General features: G+C 39.8%; 1 protein-coding gene across 8 annotated transcripts in view; it reads left to right on the forward strand.

Annotated features, from left to right (window-relative positions):
• The window catches only part of NCKAP5 (NCK associated protein 5), a 377,529-nt gene that overhangs the window by 124,729 nt on the left and 229,523 nt on the right, over positions 1 to 23,277 (forward strand). For all 8 annotated transcript variants that reach the window (XR_008204905.1, XR_008204904.1, XM_052676201.1 and 5 more), the window contains exon 3: positions 13,187 to 13,264. Coding sequence is in view for 6 of the 8 variants with exons in the window: in XM_052676201.1 (XP_052532161.1) it covers positions 13,187 to 13,264 (78 nt within the window). In the remaining 2 variants the exon portion in view is untranslated. The remainder of the gene's footprint in view (positions 1 to 13,186; positions 13,265 to 23,277) is intronic.

Below are 23,277 nucleotides of genomic sequence, written 5' to 3' on the forward strand. Positions count from 1 at the left end.
TCAGGATATGCTTACTGTAAAATTCTCTATACACGTGAAATGCCAATCCCTGAAAATATTTCCTGTTGGAAAACAAGAGGTTTTCAGAGTTTTTTCATTTAAACACTGTCAGGTTGATGACTATGGAAATTCTTTCTACATGAATGATCAAGGACTGTATCTGAAGTCTGAAAATTGCTTTTCTTCCCGAATAAGTTTAATTCTGCCATATCAATGAAGCCTGCAAGTGCTCAGCCATTTTCACAATAAGCCATGCAAGATTATGTCAGGATGGTGAGCAAGTAAAACAGGTCACTTTTATGACTACCTGTAATGTCTGCAACACCTTAAAACCATACTTATGTCATCAGCTTCTCTTTAAGGCAGAGATAAGAGCGTTCCTGCAGACTGTTAGTGGGAGCTGGACACCAGGGACGTGCCCACTGCCAGTGGAAGGCTCTTTGTAAGCCATGAGACAGAGCTTTAAGACAGCCGTTAAGACTTACCAACTTCTTCCACAGGAATGTGTAGGAAATGCCAGGTAGTGCAGATGAACAAGATTTGAAAAGAAAAATATACCCAATCTTTGGCACTCTCAGGTTGTGAATCTTTCAATTTTTTTTTCTCCCAAATTTACTATTGTGATCTAGTGCATGAATGAAAACATGAATTTTTATGCACAATAATCTAAATCATTAGCCCTTGTGTGAATCATACATTACAAGTCTGTGAGTCGTGCATGGAGCTCATACACAGTTCAGATGCAGTGTTTCCACCCTCCTGTTGTGTCTGAGTTATTGTCACTGTCTTTGAATACACAAAAGCACGAGATGCTCAACAGCTGTGAGATGACAATAAGAGATCAATATGTATTGGATTGTTCATGTGAAATAATTTGTACCCCCCAAAGCACCCATTAATAGTAGAGAGGAAAAGCTGATTACTTTGTCTCCCTTTTATCTGTCTTCATTTTGGACTTCCATGCCTCAGTTCATTCCATTAAGGTCAGCAAGATTCCAGCTGAACTTGACCCATATCACCCTTATGCACGGGAAATATGATGTCACCTTTGTGAGAAACTAATTTCTTTAGGTACAGAATTAATTTGTATTTTGTTTTAATTTGCCCTCTGTGTCTCAGACCAGTGGGAACCAAGGCTTCTGCAGGAAATTGTGTCTGTGTTTCCCAAGAGGGATGCGGTTAACTAAATATCAGTCTGCAGTAGAGCAGAAGGTACGCTGACATGACTCATCACTTGTTGCCATAGATTTTCCAGCTTATGATGATAAAGATCTTTAAAATGTAATTCACTTAAATATTGTAAAGAACTTTTCCAGTAAGCCACAGTTAATGACAGAAATCAGATTAGCAGAACTATAAACGTTTATGCTTATGCTTTTTCTGTTAATTCACATAATGTTCCCTGTGGATTCAAAGATTCATGTTTAAGAAACACAGACAGCTAAGTATTTCACTTGGTATTTCACGCATAAAATCAAGGACATTTTTAAGCATACATTTTTGAATTCTAACTTGTAAGATAAGATAAAACAGAAGGCTATCATGTAATCTGAATTTTCACTACATATCTGTGTAGAAACCAACAATGAATATTTCAAAGAACTATAGAATCATAGAATGGTTTGGGTTGGTAGGAACCCTTAAGACCATCTAGTACCAATCCCTGATATAGGCAGGGACACCTCCCACTAGACCAGGCTACTCACTCCCCATCCAGCCCAGGGAGGGGGGGCATCCACAAACTCTCTGGGCAACTTGTTCTCACCACCCTCACAGTAAAGAACTACCTAATATATATTTTACATCAACCCACTTCCAGTTTAAAACCATTTTCCCTCATCCTGTCTCTACCTGCTCTTATAAAAAGTTCCTCCCTACCTTTCCTGTAGGGCCTTCATGTACTGGAAGGCTGCTATAACATCTCCTCAGAGCCTTCTCTTCTCCAGGCTGAAGAGCCCCAGCTCTCTCAGCCTGTCCTTGTAGGGGAGGTGCTTCACCCTCTGATCACCTTCATGCCCTCCTCTGGACCTGCTCCAACAGTTCCATGTCCTTCTTGTGTTGGGGGCTCCAGAACTGGACACAGTACTTCAGGTTGATTTTCAGGAGAGCAGAGTAGATGGGCAGAATCACCTCCCTCAACCTGCTGGTCCCACTTCTCTTTATGCAACCCAGGATATGACTTGCCTTCTGGGCTGCAAGCACACATTGCTGGCTCATGTTGAATCTTTCATCAGTCAGCACCCTCAAATCCTTCTCTTCAGGGATGTCGTGCAGGACAGTGTCAAATGCTGTGCAGAAGTCCAAGTAAATGGCATCAGTTGCTCAATTTATCTAAACAAGTATTTTCAAGCCTTTCATTATATTGTTCTTATTTGGTTTAGTCTTACTAAAATAAACAGAATGCTTTGCAATAGCTGTAACTAATATGTCTAGGCACATAACTTTTCAGATACATATCCAGTTCAGAGCATCAGTATTCAACAGCAGAAAAATTATTAGCATTACTGGGAACTAAATTATAGCTTTGATTTCACCAATGCTGAATTATACCTGTGAATTCTAAAATGCTGAACAAAATTAAAGGATCAGTTAAATTTTTATGAAAAGGAAATTGATTATCTTCAAATTGAAATATGTCATTATATTTGTTTGCATCTGCTGTACATGGCATGCTGAAGTTACAAGTGTTCAGAAGATCAAACATTCATACGTTAGAGTGCTTGTAAAAGCTCAAGATAATAGTGATTATTAATATGATTGTTACATGCCAGAATTGTAAAGGGAGTTCCTTGCTTTGTCTGAAACAGAACTGAGGAAGAAAAACCACTAATTTCTGCTTTATGACAACCTTTACATTATGCTCTGTTACTTCTACATGATAAATTCAGCAATGTGTATCCCTGTCCTCTTCAGTACAGAATCTTTCTGCTTCACACGTGGCTGTGAGCAGCTTTTTATACTTGCCTTAGGTGCACAGCTCTCTCCAGGCTCTGCAGAGGACACAGAGACATGCTGCATGACTGCTTGCAAAATGTCTGTCACTGAGGCCAACTGAAGAACTGGAGGGCTGTGCACATCACATCGAAGAACCCACCTGTGCAGCCAAGCAGCACTCGGTTATGTCATTTTACATCTCATTTTTTCCACATATGCTCTAATCTTGTCAATGCATCTAATTGCTAGTGCTGTCCCAAGCCAATATATATATATATCCGGGGATGATAGAGTTGGAGTTGCAGCCTAGCAGGAAACTGTACTTTTAGTGCCTTTATGCAGTCTGTTCCACTCTTAGAATTTACAGAGAATTACTGGATTTAATAAAAGGCAACTTCTTTGGCTTGAGTGCTGAACAGGCCTACACAACATAAATGTGTGCTTGTGTGCTGGCTGCTGACACAAATGTTCCAGTTCTTACTCTCTTTGTTGGACTTTCTCCTTATTCCTTCCTATTAAAGTGGAACATTCTCTTTCCACTAAATCTACTTTCACTAAATCCTTATATATATAGGGATACTTGAAGTTTATCTCCAGCCAATATCACATGATGCTATACAGTCTATACACTACTTAGGAAATGCCAAACTTCTTATGAATAATCCCATGAATCCAGAAAGCCAGGTTGCCCTGCATACTAGCTGAGCTCCAGCTGTAAGCAGAGGATGCTGATGGCTGTTGGGGATCAGCACAGTCTGTGATCAGAGCTCAGCACAGCACACTCAGCTGCAAAACTCCCAGGGAAGGTAAGCCTCCTCACACACACTGCTTTTAGTCGTTACCTGCAGGAGTTTTTCTTCTTTCATTTGTGCAAGTAAATACAACTACTGCCAATCCAGTTGCATTTACAAATGTTTCTATTTTCTTGTATGTCTCATGGAAATGTGTATGTAAGGCATTGCAAGACGAGCTGTTGACACAAACATTAATTTTCAAAATGTGCCTAATGAGTATTCAACTCTGAGAAGCTTGGTGGCTAGAGGAGAGTGTGCTGGCAGGAGCAAAAGAGAAGCAGAAGGAGAAGCAAGGCTGTGTCTGGAAAGGAACTCTCATCCTCTGCATGGCACATTGCCTTTTCTCTGCCCTTCTCTGGTTTTTCTTTTCCTACAACCCATAACAGGTTAATAATTTGGCTTTTGCTAATTCTTAGGTCACCTGGTGCTAAGAGCAGGAGACAGAGCAGTGCATCCTCACTCTGTTTTGCCCAGTGATGCTTGGAAGTATTTTGGGACCATCAGATTGATATCCCTGTAACATAGGGTTGGTTTTATATATTGCATGTTTTAATATACTTTACTATGGGCTTTCAATAAGCATATACTGAGTTTTCTCTACAGTGTGTTTTAAGAAAAGATCTAAATGTGAAGATACACTTGATTTGTGTGTGAGTACCTTCTTCCTCACGCAGAGTTGCCAGAATGTTTGTGAGGATGTGAGGACAGTGATACTGAAGCTGTGAAAGAAAATGGTAGAAAACTTAATGTCCCGATTTGTGTATTTTTAGGATGGATGGTAGAGATTATTACAGTTGAGTTAACGTGTCTGACACATGCAGAGAATGAAGAATGTCTTTTATCTGCGGCTACCAAGTATTTGTAATAACATTAGAATTAGATTCTCCACCTCGGCAATAGATCCCAGGAATGTTTTTCTGTCCTTGTTATCACTCCCTGTCTTCTTCAGTTAATGTGAGTTCACCCGCAAGTGCCATATGCCTACACGAGTCAAACTCCAGTAGCCAGCAGTTGTTCTGCGTGTTCTGCTTGAGTCGTATTCATAGAAAAAACATCAAGGAATGATTTAGAAATGGTAATTACCTGTTAATGTCAGAAATTGATTAATTAAATGCTCCAGTGTTTACTCTGCATCATTATGACTGCTAACATTTCTGGACAATTTCTTACAGCATCAGTGTCTTTGCTGTGTGAAGTTTATTAATGTAAATTAGATTTGACATAAACAAGACTACAGCTAATTATTTCGGGTACATATACACAATGTGTAGGAGCAAGCTCATAAAATCTGCCCGTCGTTATGCACTCATGTTTTTTTTCACTCTGAATGTCTGTTTTAGCTGTGTAACAAATCCCTACTGCCCTAAATAACATCGATGTTTTTTCACTTGTGAAATTTCTGAGATACAAGATTTCTGTCACTCCAACCCCTCCTTAACTTATATAAAGCCATTAATAACCTTGAACACCCTGGAACTGTCACGTATACCACTACAGTAAGCCTCACTTTCTATTTTCATTTTGTATTTCACTATATAGAGCAACTTCATCACTACACCAGGCTGACTGAGGACAAGAGCTGCCCATGTTAGAGGTGACCACCCTGCCCAGGAGACAAGGTCTGGGCACTGGGTGCAACCTGCTCATCCCAATGCCCACTAAAATCCCCCTTCGTTTTTTTGGTACTGCTCCCTGCCTGCTGTCCAGAGCGATGCCCCATGTAGTGTGCTAGAATGGCAGTCACAGCAAGTTACAGTCTGGAATAGATGGGTATCAGTGGAGATTTGAGGATCACACCTAATAGAAAGCAAGGCCATCCATTCTATGTAGGAGGGACCGCTGTTGGTACTGTAGGACACAATATTTTTCAGCCTTGGTTTCTGTTCCTGCAGTAACTGCATATGCCTGATGTATTGTTCACTGGAACTGTTAACTGGTGTTAAAAGCTCCATGATTTAGAGTGTGTCTAATAAATTCAGACTGCCCTCTTATGATATCATGCTTTTCTATTTCACGATTATTCTAGTAAATTCCAGTTAATGCTTTGTATTTGCTTTTACTGATTTCTCTAAGGTAAAGAGAATGAGCTAAAAATAGCATGGATTTGACTGCTGGACAAAAACGTCCAGTTTCTTATACAGCCAAGCAGAATAATTAGCTCAATATTTTGTAGAACTGACTGCTTGTTCCCATTGTTTGCATAAAGTATTTTTGGTCCAGAGACACGCTCATTTTTTTTAGTAAAAGATACTGATACAGAAAAATCAATCACATTATTTGCGCTTGCTCATTCCCAATCTCTTGCTCTGGTTTTATTTACCTCTCCCTCTTTTATTTTGCCAATCTTCTCTGTTTCTGGCTTCACTCCCCACTATCTTTATATCATACCTCATTTTGTAAAATATTCCATTCTGTCAAATAAGCATTTTTAAATGGATCCCAGTTTGCAATTGCTTGTCTGTTTTCTGTAAAATATTATTTTCTTCTATTTGATCATAGGAATTTATTCTACCACTCACCTACTTAATCTTTGCCTTCATTTCATTGCCCTGAGAGAGGAAGGCTGTCATACTGTTTTATAAATTGGCATTTGTCCTCTTACAGAGCTGTTTCTTAAACCATTCAGTGCTTTGAAGGTTAGGGGCCAGAGTATTACACTGACATGAAATGCAGCACAATGGAGTTACCACTGCTTGAGATCTTCTGGGCTTCTTCTTGGAAGACATCAGGTTTTCCTTAGAAGGAAAGGGAGGTGTATGCATCTGTTATGAGCAAGATGCAATATTGGATTATAATGCATTTTGAAGGCTCTTATGACAACAGAACACTCACTTTTAACAAAAAGGGCTGAATTCAGCAGAGCCATACTGGTTCAGTCCAGCTGACAACTGCTCTGCTATTTTTCAGTCTGAGTCTGCCATAATACTTCCCTTTGGAAAGCAGAAGCTTGTACTTTTGTCTTTTCAGTTTCACTCCTTAGTATAAGGGGTAGCAGCAGGGAAGCACTGGGATTCTTCCCTTCATTCTCCAGGATACATCACTGATTTAATGTAAACCTGCTGTAATGCAAGTAAACTCCTTTAAGGCAATTTTTAGTATTCTGGTCCCAACATTTTTCCTGTACATAATTGCCTGAGTCTTCAGATTTGCATGTACAAACTGACTTATTGGAAAACAAAAGGTCTTATGAGATAATGGTAAAACTAGAGCATTTTCAAGTGTCACTGGTCTGCAGAGCACTCCTGTTCCCAGTGCTTGTGCTTCTTTGGGTACAAGCTGGCAAAAGCTGCAGTGTGCTGAAGCTCGGTGTGCCTGGCCACCACTCCTGGAGGAAGCACCATCTCACAGCTTTGCACGCAGAGCACACAGGGCACAGAATCTGTCCATTAACTAACAAGCTTGTGCTACTTCAAGCTTTATTAAACCCCCTGTCCTTTGTGGATAGTGAGATTTAATAGGGTGCGGAGCACACACCAAGCAGCAGCTGGAGGAAAACCCAGCTGATTTTGATGAAAACAACTGGCTTCAGATGAGTTGGTAAATCAGTTTTAATCACTGCAGCTGAGATGTAGTATGAACTGTTCACTGAGGCTTGAGTGATTTTAAACAATTAAGAAATTTGCTCAACACATTTATTAAAATAATCATTACTGTTTTTACCATAATGGTGTAATTCCACAGTATGTGCACAAGGATCCTTGCCAGCCTTCTGCTCCATCGCTGAAGCTCGGAATGTATGCTTTCTGTTCAGCTGTTAATAAAGCTGACAATTAAAATAACGTGTTGAAATTGGGCAGGATAATAATAAATTAACACTAATGGCAGTTTAAAAGGATTTTATTTGTTTAAGCTGTACAGCTTACTTTTGTTGCTTTGAACACCAGTGGTGAGCAGTCCGGCCAGGTGTAGCGTTGAAAGAAGTGACAGAAAAGTATCTAATGCAAAGAGGTTTTTATCTTTTTTTACATGTGATTTATTTTTAGTGTGCAGATGAGTAATGCAGTGTAACAGACAGCTTACTCAAATCCTCAATTATAATGTTCTCAGACATGCAAAAAACATAGTCCAGACAAGAATACATATATATATCCTCTTGGGCTGCTGGAAAAAAGCCTATTTTCTATCAAAGGTTTGTGCGGCAGTATGACAACAAAAATAAATATTTTACGAAATGTATAATATTCTCTGAAGGCACTCTCCCTAGATCTAAAGCTTTACCCCAAGGCTCGCTTCCAAGATCCTTCAAAGATGACTTGTGTCTCTGCATTTGGTCTAACAGCTCAGATCTCCCCCTCACAGGTCAATCGCATCTACTCTGTGCTTAGCTAACATCATTTCCTAATTGCAACAGTCTGCTTTTTGGCTGCAGACAGCTTTGTTGTTTGATTTTTAATAACCTTCCTCTGTGAAAATACAACTTTCCTTGTTGTAGCAGATGACTGGGGGCTCTGCAGAGTAGCTTCCTGTCTCCAGGGCTGGATGACTGCAAACACCCGCAGCAACTTGTCTGTGCTTTTATCATGTACTTCATTCAGCATTCTTCTCTTTCCCACAGTGACAAATGTCTTCCTTGGTGAAGTACAAGAACCCAAACCCATGCTGTTGTTTTATTGTCTGGTTTCAAATGCCAGAGGAGTAACCGAAGACTACTGCATTAGGGCCTGGGATCCCAGCAGCACTAGCAGTAGTGTTGGATGAGGCAGGACAACAGGAGGTCTGATGCTCTGCAGGGCTGCCTGTGTCATTTACCTTCCAGCTCTGTTTCAAAGCTGGTCTGCAGAAAGATGAAGACTGGCCTAAACTATCCGAATTCCCCAACTTTCTGCAAATGGAGTATCTCAGCTGTGTGCCCAGGGAGTATGCTGGGAGCTGCTTCAGAGCATCAGAGCAGTGGCAGTTGGGGCAGCTACTTATCCCCTCACAAGTGTGGGGCAAGGGTAGGAAATGCAGGGCCAGATCTAGATCCTTCCCCAAGATAGCCCAACCCTGCAGCAGCACTGCCCAGTGACCAGTGCCAGCAAAAGCTCCCAGGCACATGCTTAACTTCCAGCACGTGAGTAGCCCTATTGAATTAAGGATGTAATCAAGTGATTTGCTGGATCAACGGCTGTATCCTTAATCCTTTTCACATATTGCTAAGCTCATTAAACTCTCTTTGATACCAAGCTGTGCAAGTTCCTTAAGAGAGACAGAGAATAAGTGTTATTTCCTTAGCTTAAATTTATCACCTCCAGCTTCTAGCAAGGGAACCTGGTGTTATAAGCCTGAGTTGCCCTTGGGTTTGCTCTGCAACAATGGATGGGAACATACTCTATGTGTTGTGTGACTGCTGATACCCTGCCCAGCACAACAGCATGGATATTCCAGAACAAATACCCACGTAACCAATCCAAATACCGAGTAGTACATTCCCAGCCTTCATTTCCTTTCTCTGACCTTTTTCCTGACAGTCATTTAGATAACAAAGTAAAGTAGGGAGGGAAAGCAAAACAATTGAGGGTTGCAAAGCTTGATGTTTTGTTCTGTCAAAAAAAACCTGCTGAAGTGTATGTGTAGCCTCATGCCTCAGCTTGGTACAGTGATACTTCTCGCAAGGTGATTCTCTAATGCTCTCTAAATTCTCTAAATTAGATGAGCTGGTATGTGACATTTGCATAGCAAATCGTCCTGGTTGCCAGAATCTATGCATCTGCTAGAAAGATTTTCTACTCAAGTGAAAGTTAATACAGCAATATATTTTTTTCCTTAAAACAGTGTAGTTATGTGACATCACAGGTGATGACACTGTAATTTTTCAGATGTGAGTTAACTGTGCTGCCCAAATCTTGCAAGCTGCAAACTTGCATGTGACAGAGCTCCAAGGAAGCTACAAAACATTTGTATTGCCCCTCACTGTGATCTGTTGGGTACTGAAAAGTGTCAGCACCTTACTAAACTATATATATATTCCATCTGAACAAGCGTGAGTGCTTTTGTTTTTTCTTTTGCAGAATTTGTGTTTTCACTGAACATGCCAAGTTGTTTTAAATCATAGAGCCATACAATGGTTTGGGTTGGAAGGGACATTTAATATCACCTAGTTCCAACTCCCCCTGCTACAAGGGAGGGAAACCTCTCTCCTCAGGGTTGCTCTCAAGCCATTCTCCGCCCAACCTGTATCTCTGCTTGGGATTGCCCCTACTCGGGTGCAGGACCTTGCCCTTGACCTTGTTAAACTTCACCTCTCAAGCCTGTCTAGGTCTGGATAGCATTCCATCCCTCTATAACAAAGATTAAAAGAAAAAAATCACAAAGTTGCCCTAAATCTCAAATCACTCTGCCCGTCATGTTGACAAAACAGTAATACTGGCTCCCAGGCTCGAATTTGCAGAATTTGGCTTATTGGGACAGCTGGTGACAGAAGAGAACAGAAACCTGGACTTAAGAAAAGTAGCCTTGCCTTGAGTAGATGGCTTGCTTGGGACATGGCTGGCACGTTAATGTGTCAGAGAAGCATAGGAGAAAGGGAGCACTTCCAATCACAGTATTTATATCAAATCAGAGCTGATTTTTTTTTTTTACAACACTTTTGCACACTGTCAGCTTTATGTACTACTGAGCTGCAGGTCTTCAAAGAGAAATGGAGTAATATTTCTGATTCGCCACAGGAAAAACCTGACATGAAGGCAGGAATCACACAGTACGAGTGCATAGCTTTTTTTTTTTTTTTTTTTTTTCAATTGTCTTCATTTCTTTGGCCATATTTTTCAGAAAATTGCTTCAGAATGAGTTTTTTATATTATCATGGCAGAATTATGCAGAATAAAACTGCTGATCTTATCTTTGCCTATGGGGCAAAGTGCACTGATGAATAAATCAGGAATATTGTTTAATATTACATTAAAAAGACATAAAGGTATTAATAATAATTTATACCATATTAAATGTAGTAAAAAATGTGAAGAAAAAAAAAAAAAGACAGCTTGTTTTAAAGGATTTGGTTCTGAGACCATAAGTATTTGTACAGCACCATTTTTCTGAACTGCAATGTGTGTTACAGAATGAGTTTACTTGCAGTGGCTCAGAAGCATCTTGCTGCCTAGTTCCCATTGTATGCTCTGAGTAAAACACAACCCACTTCATTAACAGGAGAGACCAAACCTATGCTTACCAGTTTCTGGTCTTAACATCACCAGTATAAAAACTGCATTAAGAAGCTCATGGCATTTCTCGAGGTTTATAGTACTTAATGTTTCTGCAAATATCATCTCAAAATATATCTACAACAGATTAAAATTTATGGGGCAAGCCTTGAGACTGATGCAAAACTGTACAACTCTCAGAGGATTTCAAGCAACACAGGCCTGTAACAAATAATGGCAAATGCATTGGCACAGGTCCCCAGGAGCAGGGACTTACTCTTGCTTCCTTCACAGATCTGTGCACTGTGACAACCTTTGGGGAACATCTCTCAGTCAGTCAGCCTTCAGTCCCTGGGGGCAGATCCTTTAGCAGGCTCTGTTGTGATAGGACCAGGAAAAATGGTTTCAAACTAAAAGAGGAGACATTTAGCTTGGATATAAGGTAGAAGGTTTATATGACAAGGGTGGTGAGGCACTGGAATAGGTTGCCAAGACACGTGGTTGACACCCCGTCCTTGAAGGCAGTCCAGGTCAGCCTGGACAAGGCTCTGAGCACCTGACTGAGCTCTAGACAGCCCTGTTCATTGCAGGAGAGTTGAACCAGATGGCCTTTAAGGGTCCCTTCCAACTGAAACAGTTCTATGATTCTATGAAACACAAGCTGAAATCTTATGCCACCCTGCCAGTGGATTCCCCACCACTGGGCAAAGGCACGGCCTGGCCTGTGCTGTGTTGCTGCCAGAGGTATGAGGAAGCCCTGTCTGGGACCACCTCCCACAGGAGAGCTCACAGGCCCTGTAGTAGTGTGCCTTGGGTGCTCTCCATCAGACAGAGTTAGGCTTTTGAGCACCACTGATCTGCTTGCAGCTTGCCCTGGTGGGCTTGTGTGCACAGGAATATTTTTCATTGATTGTACATTTCAGATATTTCATTACTTTGTACACTACTTTATACACAGTATTAAAAGTTTTATGAGATTACAAGAAATATTATATGAATGCCTGATAGTGTTACCCAGTCACTTAGAACAGTTTCAGTCCTGAAAAATGGAAATGTGTGTTTCTGTATAAATTATGGTCATTAAAATCAGCTAACATTTATCTTCAGCCTGAGAAGACATGATGATGTACTGTCCCTGGGGTAGCTGTCTCATATTCCTGATTATAAAGATAAATGCTTAAAAGACTCAGCAACTCTGCAATAAAAAAAACATATTTGCACACCAAATAAATAATAGTAGTATCGAAACAACTCTTAATACAAATAGGAACCACACGGAGTGGTTTTGTGATAAGCCCAAAGCTTAAGATAAGTCCAAAAAAATTGGAACTATAACACCAGAACTTTCGTCTCCAGAAACTGAAGATGGATATTCTTTCCTGTATGTGCTTCAATCCTTGTTATTCTCTGAAGTCTGAGGTTTGAAACATATATATTTTTGTGAGCTATTTCAAGAGAGTTATGTTATTACTGATAGGTTTTCCGAATAATAGTGATGCTGTGTTGGTACCAATGTCATATGAATATATCATATTGTATCACGTGTTATTTTGTTGGTTCATTCTGAAATATATTCCATGAAAAACACTGAATTTGCCTTTCTCCTGGAGATAAAGTGGTATATTTCTGTTACTGACATATTTCACTGCTGATCATCGCTTTGCATTGAGTTTAAAGAACAGGCTTCAATTTTAAAAAGTCCAAATTGTTCATGTGATGATTATTATTTATCAGAAGTTCAATCTAGAACAAATACAGTAACTTTCATAAAGCTGATATTGCAAGCTAAACTATCTGCAAAAGTTGAACTGGAAAATGATACAGGAGTTGAATTATAGTTTTATTTTCAAACAGACTACACGATATAATATTTTTTATGCTAGCCACAAAATAAATATTTGAGTCAAATATTCAGTAAATATTCAGTTCACTTTGATATATAGCCGAAGTAAACAAAATTCACACCAAAATAATGATGGCACCAAAACAATGATGAAATATTATTTTTCTGCTTGGATCCAAGATATATAATTCTGGGCTTAGAACATGAATTTGTATTTATATGTACCCTAATTTATTTGTACTAGTTGCATATCCTCACTGCTGTTTGTCTTCCCCATAGATAATCTCTGAAAACTGCATTGGGCTGCTACCCTACTCATTGGGAATGAATACAAATTTGATTTTAACCTAGATCTTTCATCACTGGGATTTGTGTGCGCGTGGAATGACACTCGGTCCACATTGAAAACGGACCCCACAAGCTGACTGTTTTTTACTCAAACGTTTACAAATGCTTTGAACATTGAAGTAACCTTTTCACCTTTTTTCATTTAGGAGTATATGGACTCAAACAAATACATAGAGCATCTAGTGACTCAGCTAGAGGAACAACGCTGGAATTTATGGAGGCAAGTACTATATACAAACATATTTATTTATGTAGTTCTGTTGGAAGAAATACTCCACTCCATAGTCCTTGATTTCAAACAAATGGTTGGATATTGAGTTTTTGCACTATTAATGTCTCTTCAGCAAATCTTACCTAAATGGAGCAACTCAGAAAGGCATCACACAACAGTTCAACTTTGCTAATCAGAGCAGATAAATACATACACAATTTTCCCCGTGTTCTGTTTTTGAAGCACTGGATGCTAACTGTACTTCAGTTTCCTTTAATTTGTCTGATTTTGTCAAATGTTGGGATATTCTTGAGTGTAAGCATTTTCTCCAAATAGCACATACAATGTAGCCAAGAAAAAAAACACAGTAGAACAGTATGAGAATTTGAGAGTTTTGAAAATCAAATATACAAAGTTTTATAACTTTGCAGTACTCTTGATAGTCTAGAATTTTCTGTTTCTTTTATGTTCATGTTGCTTAGTGGAGGTTGTCCATATTTAGCTGTGATCTAGCAAAGAAGCAATTTCCATATGCTGATGTAAAACTAGTGGGCATTTCTATTCTGTCCTACAGCAAATGTGGTAGCAGCACGAGCTGGAGTTTGTGTCAAAATTGGTGTTCCTCTAGTGGGATGGTTATAGGACCTCACAAAACTCTGTGCATGGGTCCAGTCTAACAAATGTTATTTATTCTCATGGATAGGTCATCAACTCTCTTGCAAAAAGGTGCTTACTTCATTGCAGGCACAGTTTCCTCTTTACAACAGCAATTTTATTATCCATTTTACTGCAGTAGTTTTGGTGCTTGTTAGGTAGGATAAACAGTTGTGTGCCTTTTAAAATGTATTAAGTGCCATTCCAGCAGTTGGCACAGGTATTTTAGATTCTCTGAGTATTTCTGCGTCACTGTTCTCTAGCTGTTTCTCAGAGCTATTCTAAATTAAGATGGTAAAGAGAGCTGAGCAGTTACCTAAACTTCGTAAGTCTCTTTCCCTTTATGAACTGATTATTGCTTCATCATTTTTAAATTCAATCTTCCAGAATTTTAATTTGTATAGAGTTGTTATTATTATCACAACTGATACAAAAAGATCTATGACAGCACTTCGCAGTATGTCCTTGTACTTTGTATTTACTTATGAACTCAATATCTCATGATGAAATGCTCAGTGTCTCGTATCTTTATAGTTTGTGCTAGATTTGTGCCTGGAATGATTTTTAATGCAGAGCACATGGAAGAATAGCAGAGATGAAACAAATCCAACATTCTCGATCCAGAGAATGGATCGAGATTTGGCTTTTTTTTCTAAAGACGTAGAGATGATGACAATTTCTATTAATATATAGTCAAATATAAATCAATCTTCATAGATTAATTTCATCTTTATGGATTAAAACCCAATTCAAGTTAGTTATGATCAAGAGAAGAAATAATGATCTGATTTTTCACTTGAATGCCTCTCATGTACAGAAAAAGTAGTCTTCCAAATGACAGTGCTACTTAGTATGCATCTCATAAACTTCCTGTCCTGTAGGATATAAAGTAGTATTACAGCATTTACAGCATTTGTGATATGAGTTTAGTCTTTTTCAAAGTAAATATTTGGAAGTTTGTGTAATTCATGCTTTTTTTTTTTTTAGTATTAAAAATAACTGGTACTAAAATATAACTGTTTAAAATCTCAGTATGTGGGAAATTCTATTTGTGAGAATGAAGGTAATAACACTATATGTGAAACACGTTGTAGTGGTTAAATAGAAATAAAAAATAAGAAGTTGAAAGATGAAAATGTCTTTGAAAAGTAGCAGAGAACAAATTTATTTATTATGAATGGACATTCAGTTGTGGTCTGAAAATAAGGTGTTCATGGATTGGAAAAATCAGGAGTGTAATCTATTTTTAATTTTTGTATTTAATATTATTTTATGGGATGTTGGCAGAAAAAGTTAAGACTTACAGTGAGCCCTAGAAGGTAAGCCCTTCCGGTCTTTGCCAGTTGTCTTTGAACACTGTATTTCTCTCTTTTAATTCTATAATATGTTTCATGGCGAGGATTATGCTAATAGCTCCCACTAGGCAGGGGCAGGAAGGGGCTGTCTATAGCCAGACAGATGTCCCAATAAATCAGCATAGACCTCTTCTCAGACTTCATTATGCTTCTGATTTGTGACTACCACAGTTTTAACCTGGTGGGTCACTGGGCACTGAACCTCACGCTGACCGATAACCCCTGCTTTACTCTAGGCGGGCTAATAAAAAGAGCAGACACAAATCCTGAACGCTGAGCTCCTCCAGTGTTCCTTACAGCCTGGGCAGATTTAAAGCACCCAGGCTGAGACCAAGCAGACTGAAGCCGATGTCACGGTGTGCATATCAATTTTACATTGCCTTTACATTGCCAATTGTACAATGGGACCCTAAAAGATGTGGGGGCAAGAACTTCTTTTCAGAGGACTACTGTTCATATATGGTAAGAGCATCTGCTGTTGAGCTTTTAGTGCCGTAGTTGAACCCCAGTGGGTTAGATCACATTTTATTGCTATCTGCTAAAAGAGACCTTTGGCCCAGCCTCACAGATCCTGTTCTTACAGACCTTCACTAGGACACTAGTGGAAGTGTTTCACTATTATGTGGATATGAAGGTTTTCTTAATGGCTTTCCTTATGCTGAGGATCCTACAGTAATTATTTGCAAATGAAGAATGATGAAAGAGGAAGCATACTTAACTGGTCAGTGGTTCCCCCATTTCTCTAGCTTGTTTGAACAAAGTAAACTCATTTGATGGGAGACAAATTCCACTTCCATCCATGAGAATCACCAAGGTTTATCATTGGAGTTATGTTAATAATGTACATCTCAGTGTATCAGATTGAACCAGAGCATTGTGTTACTTTAGATTTCTCTGCCTTGTCTAGTCTGGAACTAACTTCAAATAGGACAGAAAAGGGTCAGTGGTGGGTAATTCCCCTGCAGTGGTATTGCTCACATACTCATCTAATGCTCTTTCTAATTCAGCTGACCTGCATTACTCTGTATAATTCTTAATAGCAGAATCAGATGAAAAAACAATGTGAGAGGCAGAAATTTGCTCCTGCAGCCTTTGCTAATTGATCTTGACAGTAGATCATAATTTTTTATTCTTGACACTTAAGCCAATGACAGCAATTACTGGTTCTCTTAGCAGGAGAAAGGATTTAAGCACAAGATGCATGTCACAATATGCAAGGGTCAGGTCCTGCTCTTAAGAACTTTCAAGGGAATTTTGCCACTAGTGCTACTGGAACCAGTTCCAAACCTTCAGTCTATGTTGATGAAAGCATTAGGATATACTGCATTTCAGACATGACAATCATAAAATAAATGAAGGATCAACAGCACTTTATTACCATAAAGAAAAACACGGAGGGGAAGAGCCACAAAATATCACCAACTTGATGTTTTAAAAACAGTTTTCTAAATAGATTTGCTCTGCTTTCATCTCCAGCATTAGCATGCTTCTATACTCCTGGGTTTCATGCCTGTATACTAAAGAGGTGCCAAGTATTAAACAGGTTGCTTTTGCTGTAATCACAAACTTCCATTGGGAGACCATAATTGCTAACAAGCAACATAGCTCTGTGAGAATTCTTCATGGTGAGCACAGATTAAAATAACAACTGTGATTAGGTTTAAACTGCTTGACTAGAAAAGGACTAATCTTAGGGGAATAAGTTGCATGGCAAAGAAATGAAAAACCCTGTGTATAAAATTACAGTAATGAAGGCTGTGAAAAAATCAAATGCTACCCCAGCTAAATAAGGTCGTACTCTGCTCAAATATCTTTTTCTTGTCAGGAACTTAGCAACTTGACCAGAGTGGAAATAAGGTCAAACAACAGATCTTGAGGCTGCAACCCTATTTCAACCTGTTCTGGAAGCTTCTGAGCAGCAAAAGTTGCCGCTGGTCTGTGGTGTCACCCGAGTTAAAGACTGCATGCAGATGTTGCCAAATTGCTGTTGTAGCCCATAAGCAGCAGAGATTGGTTTGGTTTGTAAGAGAAGGTTTCCTTCCCCTTTGCCTCTTAGTTTTCATCCCCCATCCTGCCACGCCATCTTACCATTGTTGGTAAACTAAGGAAAAAGGTGTTTTGTGCTATTAGCCATTAGCAGCTGCCTTTCCTCTTTGTTGGTTTTTGGTTATTTTTGTTGGGTTTTGATTTTCTTACATCACTAGAACACAGGTGAATTCAGTATGATAACAGATTTGTAAAGTCCACCCAAACACTGATGTCCTTCTTTCAGGAAATCCATAGTGGTGGGAGGTGAGGCTGGCAGGGACAGAGCACAATTCAGTCACCACGCTGCTCAGATGTTTTCAACTGTAATTACATTATCACATATTTGTTTCTCCAAAAGTTGAGCTTCTGAGACGTGTAGAAAAATATCACAATACATGGATAGCAAATACATAATGCTATTGAGCTGTCTAACAGATGTTGGCAATACTGCTTCAGATATGGACTGCTACCAAAGATGAGCATTTGAATATGCATATTAGGAGATGGCCAATTAATAACACATCCAGTTTTTGGCCAAATGTGCCTTTCTTTAGATGAGTGTAAATTTGGATGGTTCACTGGGCAGTGCATGTGAGCTACCAGGCCACAAAAAGCACTGCCATTGTACTAGCTGTAAATGAAAGACTCACTTCTTTTGAATCCCTGATACAAGGTCTGTGTCACCCCACGGTGCTCACCAATACTTTCCCATGATGGAACTAGATGAGAGTACTGTGAATAACTAATAGGTAGAAAAGCAGGCATTACACTTTTGGCCTTATACATAATGTTTTCTGCAGAATCCCACTAATTAGGCTTTTTTTTCTTTCTTTTTTTTTTTTTTTTTGGTAGAGCATTTACTATGTTGACTTCAAATTAAACACAAATTGATAAACTGTGGTATACAAGAAATAGGACTTGGGATGATTTGAGCATAATGCATTTGTGAAAAGTATTAATTCTGGAGATTGCATCTCAGCCTGTTCTTAATCTGACAAAACTGCCATTAGCAGTGCACATCAGTTTTGTATGAGTCGGAGGTGAAGTATCAAGCTTCCATTACCAAAGTCATTACAGAAAGGATTTGGAACCATTTGAATACAGAATCATCTTGATAGAAGCAAGTATCTGGCTATCTATGCTAAACTGCCCGAATTATAGAATTGCAGACAAAAGATGGAATAATGTTCTCCAAAAAGTATCCCAGTATGCTCATGTTTATGAAATGAAATAAATTAACCAAAGTTAAATTAAAAATGTTAATAACATTCTGTAATTAATTAGGGACCGGGATATTTTTGCACAGATGTACGCTTGTCTTAATAGCACAACTGCCTGAACCATGAATTGATTTGTTTCTCTTAAATTAAAAAATGGAAAGCCTGGAGCAAAATATATTCGTTAGATACATTTGGTAGAATAAGGATCACAAATGTTCCCTACTAAGTTGAAAGGAAAGAAAAACTCCAGCAGGGAAGTATGAAGAAGGTCTACTTGACATATGGATATTTGTTAAAAGCAAAACGCATGAACAGCCCAGAGTAAAGCCCAGAGCTTTACTTTCCTGTAAAAATGAACTCTTTTGCGTATGCAGATACACCTGTTCCTTTGGTGGCTGTGGGGTTAGAAACAAGAACCACTTTGGGCTGATATTCCCCGCCGGCAGGTTTGCTCCTGAGCCCCAGCCTGGTGCAGGTGGTAGCACTGTGCACATCGCAGGGACGGCCACGTGCTGGTGCCAAGCTGCAGCCCAGCTCTCAGTTATGAATCCAAATAACAGATCAAAACACCAGCCTGCTGGAAACAAATAGCAATTAGTTACTGTTGTTACTCAGAGTTTCTCCAGTTCAAGTTTAAAAAACACATCTCTAAATGTAAGCATCTCTACAGGCTGCTTTTTATTATTTCATACTGAATACAGTCTTCTGATCCCACTAGTGGCTAGACAAAGCCATGCTTACCCATGTTGAATCTTATTTGACTCGTCAGATATTTCCAATGGCTTCACTGAAATTATTAACAGAGCAAGGAGTAATGTGTATGTGTGACAGTGATGTTGCCCTGAAGTGTTCCCTGTGACCCAACAGCAGTAGCACCCGCACACTGCAACTCTGTTTTCTCTTTGGTAGAGGAAAATCCTTGGTTTTACATCAAGGTACCAAAGTAGGAATTTGCACTGCCATAAAACCAGAATTTTTACAGGTATTTTAGAAATGAGTGCTGCACGGATGCAGGCTGTGATATGGGAACCTTGGCAAGAGGATCTTGCTGGGGGTCTGCAATGGGTGGGTGCACACAGGCACAGAAAAAATGGACAATTTATAAATCCATTACTTTTAAAGGAATGCCACGTCACCGACCTCTTTCACTAATAAAGCAGCCAGAAAAGGACAGTGCTGATGGCAGCATTAGAAAAGGCCACTGGGAAAATGCACATGAAGTCATGCAAGCCAGGTTAGCAGCTTTCCTTGCAAATTAGTCCCGCTTGTGCAAAAGGAAAGTTAAATAATCACATTTAGCATTTCTATTTCATTCGGTAATGTTTGACCATTCTTATTTCTTATAAATTACATTAAAGCAAGAATTTACAGCCCCATGTGAGAACAAGGCCTTATTGTTCCAGTCTCTACACAAAGTGAGAACTGGTTTTTATCTCCTCAGCCCCAAGGATGAAACCAGGAATAACACAGCTTCCTTTTTACAGAGAAAAGTAAAGTGATTATACAAAGTAACAGAGCTTATAGGAGAGATCTGTGTCTAAACTGGGAGCTGAGCCGAGTTGTGTGTCCCAGTTTGGTATTAATAAGACTGCATTCCTCATGTCACAGCACTGCATGTAGTCAGCCTGCTCACTGCTATCTGGGGAATGAAGTTCCTACAGCACCGCCTGAATCTTTAAAAGGTTTTGCTTAAAACAGGTTCTGTGACAGCCCTGTCCTGTGCTCTGCAGCAGGAGAGTATTTTCCCGTATCCGTGGTTCCCAGCACGGTTAGGTGTGGAAGAAGAGCCACCCTCTTGTCCTTGGCCCCGCTCCACAGCATGAAAGTCCATTGCAAGTGATCTTTGTCAGCAGATAGCATTTGCAAGGGCAGTAGGAGGGCTCTGCCCCATTCTCTTGAGACAGTTCAATGTAACATGTATTGATGCTTCTGTGCCGGCGCTAAGGATCTTTACTACAGACAAAACAATGGATGTCTCTCATCCAGCCAGGCCTTTTAAAGGATTAAAACTGCTTTAGTTGAAAGCAGGGCACCTGTGCAGCAGAAACAATCCTGTGACCTGTCTCTTCTCATTATTTAACAGGTGAAGTGTGCCCTGACCTCTCACTGCTCACTTCCTGCTGTCCCCCCAGGCGTCGTGGGTGCTGCATGGCTCCATATGCTCTCAGAGCATTTTTGCAGAAATTCAGTTCTGTAGCTGCACACTCACCTGATCTCTTGTTTAGCTCTGGTGTTGACTGTAAGCAGGCAAGGAAGAGCCTGGGGAAGTACCTTGCTACTTTCTGAAAGTCTTCTTCAATTCTTCAGGCTTTGGCTGCTCTCCTGTTTGCAGACATTGCACATGACCCAGAGTATGCTTGCTTTCTTAGGTTAGCCAAGTGCATTTTTCATTGCTTTATTCGTTAGTAACAGGGCACTGCTGTGTCAGTAGTAACCAGTACTCTGGGACAGGGCCTATTTGCACATTATTTTTTTTTCTAATCAGGAATTAATTCAAACATATTCTGCTGTAGGGAAAATATCATGCATTTACAGCATAAGCCTGTATAAACATTGTTGTAATGGGTTCCGCTAGGGACAAGGTTTCGTATATAAGGCAGTATTCATTAGATATTAAAGACCTGAGCATATTTTTTTCCTACTTAAATCAGCATGGCTCAAAATTTGCAAACTCTTGCTTATGTAGCTATTCCCCTGAGATTTTGGAAGAAGAATAACAGCTTGCAAAATATAGCCTTCTTGGTTTTATTACCACCTGATTAGCTAGGCAGAGTCTAGAAAGTGTAACTTAAATAAGCACCAAAAAAAAAAATTAGAAAACCAGATTAATCTCCAACAAAGCTTGGCAGTAAAAAGACACCAGCTTTGGCAGGATACTTAGTTTGCTGCAATTTATGTAGCACCTTTGAAAACAGTGGAGAAATAACCTGACCTGCCTCCCTGAATTGCCAGGACAGGTATGTGCCTGTGCAGCCCAGTCCTGGAAGGGGCTTGTCTCTACTTTGAGGCTACTCCGAACTTCTCCCTTTAGGTGCATTCCTGATAATGCCATAATAAAACAAGTACTATTTTCTATTCATTTCAGTAGAAGCAGATTCTTAGTCCTCTACCAGGCAATCTGAGAGCCTCTTAAGCCCTCCGGAGCAGTACACATGTACAGTGTGGTTCCTGTTAGGCTTCCTGTATTTTTATGATCTTCCATTCTTCCTAGCTGGGGAAGAGAGATCAAATGCAAACAAAGGACCCATCTTCCTGCAAGGCCCTGAGAGACAGCGATCCAGAAACTCTGATCAAAGCTGTAAGCACTCTGAATCTGTCTTCTCCTTTTCTCTAATAACATTACTACAAATGCAGAAGTGGCCAAGTGCTGCTCTGCAGCCACTGCTAGGCATGTCAGGAGTTCCTTCCACCTTTCTTTCTGCAGCATGAAAACGTGCAAATGGCAGCACTTGAACCTTTCTTCCATCATTCAAAACATACACAGAATTCCCATGTAGGATCTGAATTTTGAATTTCCACTGACATCAATAGAAAACTCAGACCATATCTGGCAGAGGTTGAGAGGAAAACTGTCTGTAAGTGCTGCCAGTTATGCCATTTCTCAAATACGAGCATTGTAGTTGTAGTATCACTCCAAAGCAGTGGAGTGAGCAAAGTCATGAATGTTGTTTGAAGAGCAATGCATCGTCTGAAAAACATCTACACTAGACAAAGTTACACAGGCCAGGGGGCAAGCAATAATGATTTGGAACGTGTACTTACTGCTGTGTATGAAACTCTGATATTTTTAATGATACAGAAAAACAGTATCTTGACTATGAGAAACATTAGCTCAATAAGCATAAAAAAACTTTAAAGTGTTAATTACAGCTTTAATTAATACTTTTTTTTTTAATTGGGAGGCCAATTCCATTGTTCTTGATTTCAGTAGATGTAAACTCTCTCCTGAAAATAATGAAAGAACTGGAAATTTATTTTTTTTTCTTCATTCCAGGAGTCCTGGCTAATCTAGCATACCTGTAAATTCATTCTAATAACCTAAAACATATGGATCTCACTAGGAATTTAAGCTGGTCCTTACATAAAAGCTTTCTATTCAATAATTTACATCTGACAGAAAGATGTGTTGACTGGACTAGAGCAGCACTGTTAAGATTTGCTGTATCAGACAGGAAAGGACCAACAGTGATCCTCTCACATGGTGAATAGTGGCTGCATTTTGGGTTGCCCAGAGTGCATTTGTAAGGGTGCACTGGAGCTGGGAGAGATCACTGCAGGTCGGAGAAGGGTACCCAGAAGCATGGGATGACAGCTCTCATTCATGGAACAATGAGTGCTCTCCTGCCTGAAAATGGGGTACCTTGGGCAGAGGAACAGCCCAAGTTCCTGAAAACAGGAGCTGTGTGGCACAGCAGTGTCTGCTGGTTCCTTCAATGCAAGAAATATGCTGTATCAGATACAGCTAACAGGTGGCATGTCAAACAAAAAAGATTTTTCATGCAATATATAATCAAGCTTGAGAGCATCTGCAATGGGATACTGCATATTATAAGGGTGTACGAGGGTTCAGCTGGAGTCTGGACAAAGTCATGGCAAATTACTGCTGAGAAGTACTGCACGCAGTGGGCTGGAAAGTCCTGAGCTCCCCAGTGGTCTCACCACAGAAAAGCACTTTATCCTTCCCTGGACACCCAGGTTTTGTGCTCAGCAGAGAAATGATGTGAGCTGCACAGCCCCTTCGGCCAGATCCAGTGCTGCCTCTGCCATCT

Source organism: Tympanuchus pallidicinctus, unplaced genomic scaffold (genome assembly GCF_026119805.1).
Source record: "Tympanuchus pallidicinctus isolate F22 unplaced genomic scaffold, pur_lepc_1.0 scaffold15, whole genome shotgun sequence".
Classification (NCBI taxonomy): Eukaryota; Metazoa; Chordata; class Aves; order Galliformes; family Phasianidae; genus Tympanuchus; species Tympanuchus pallidicinctus.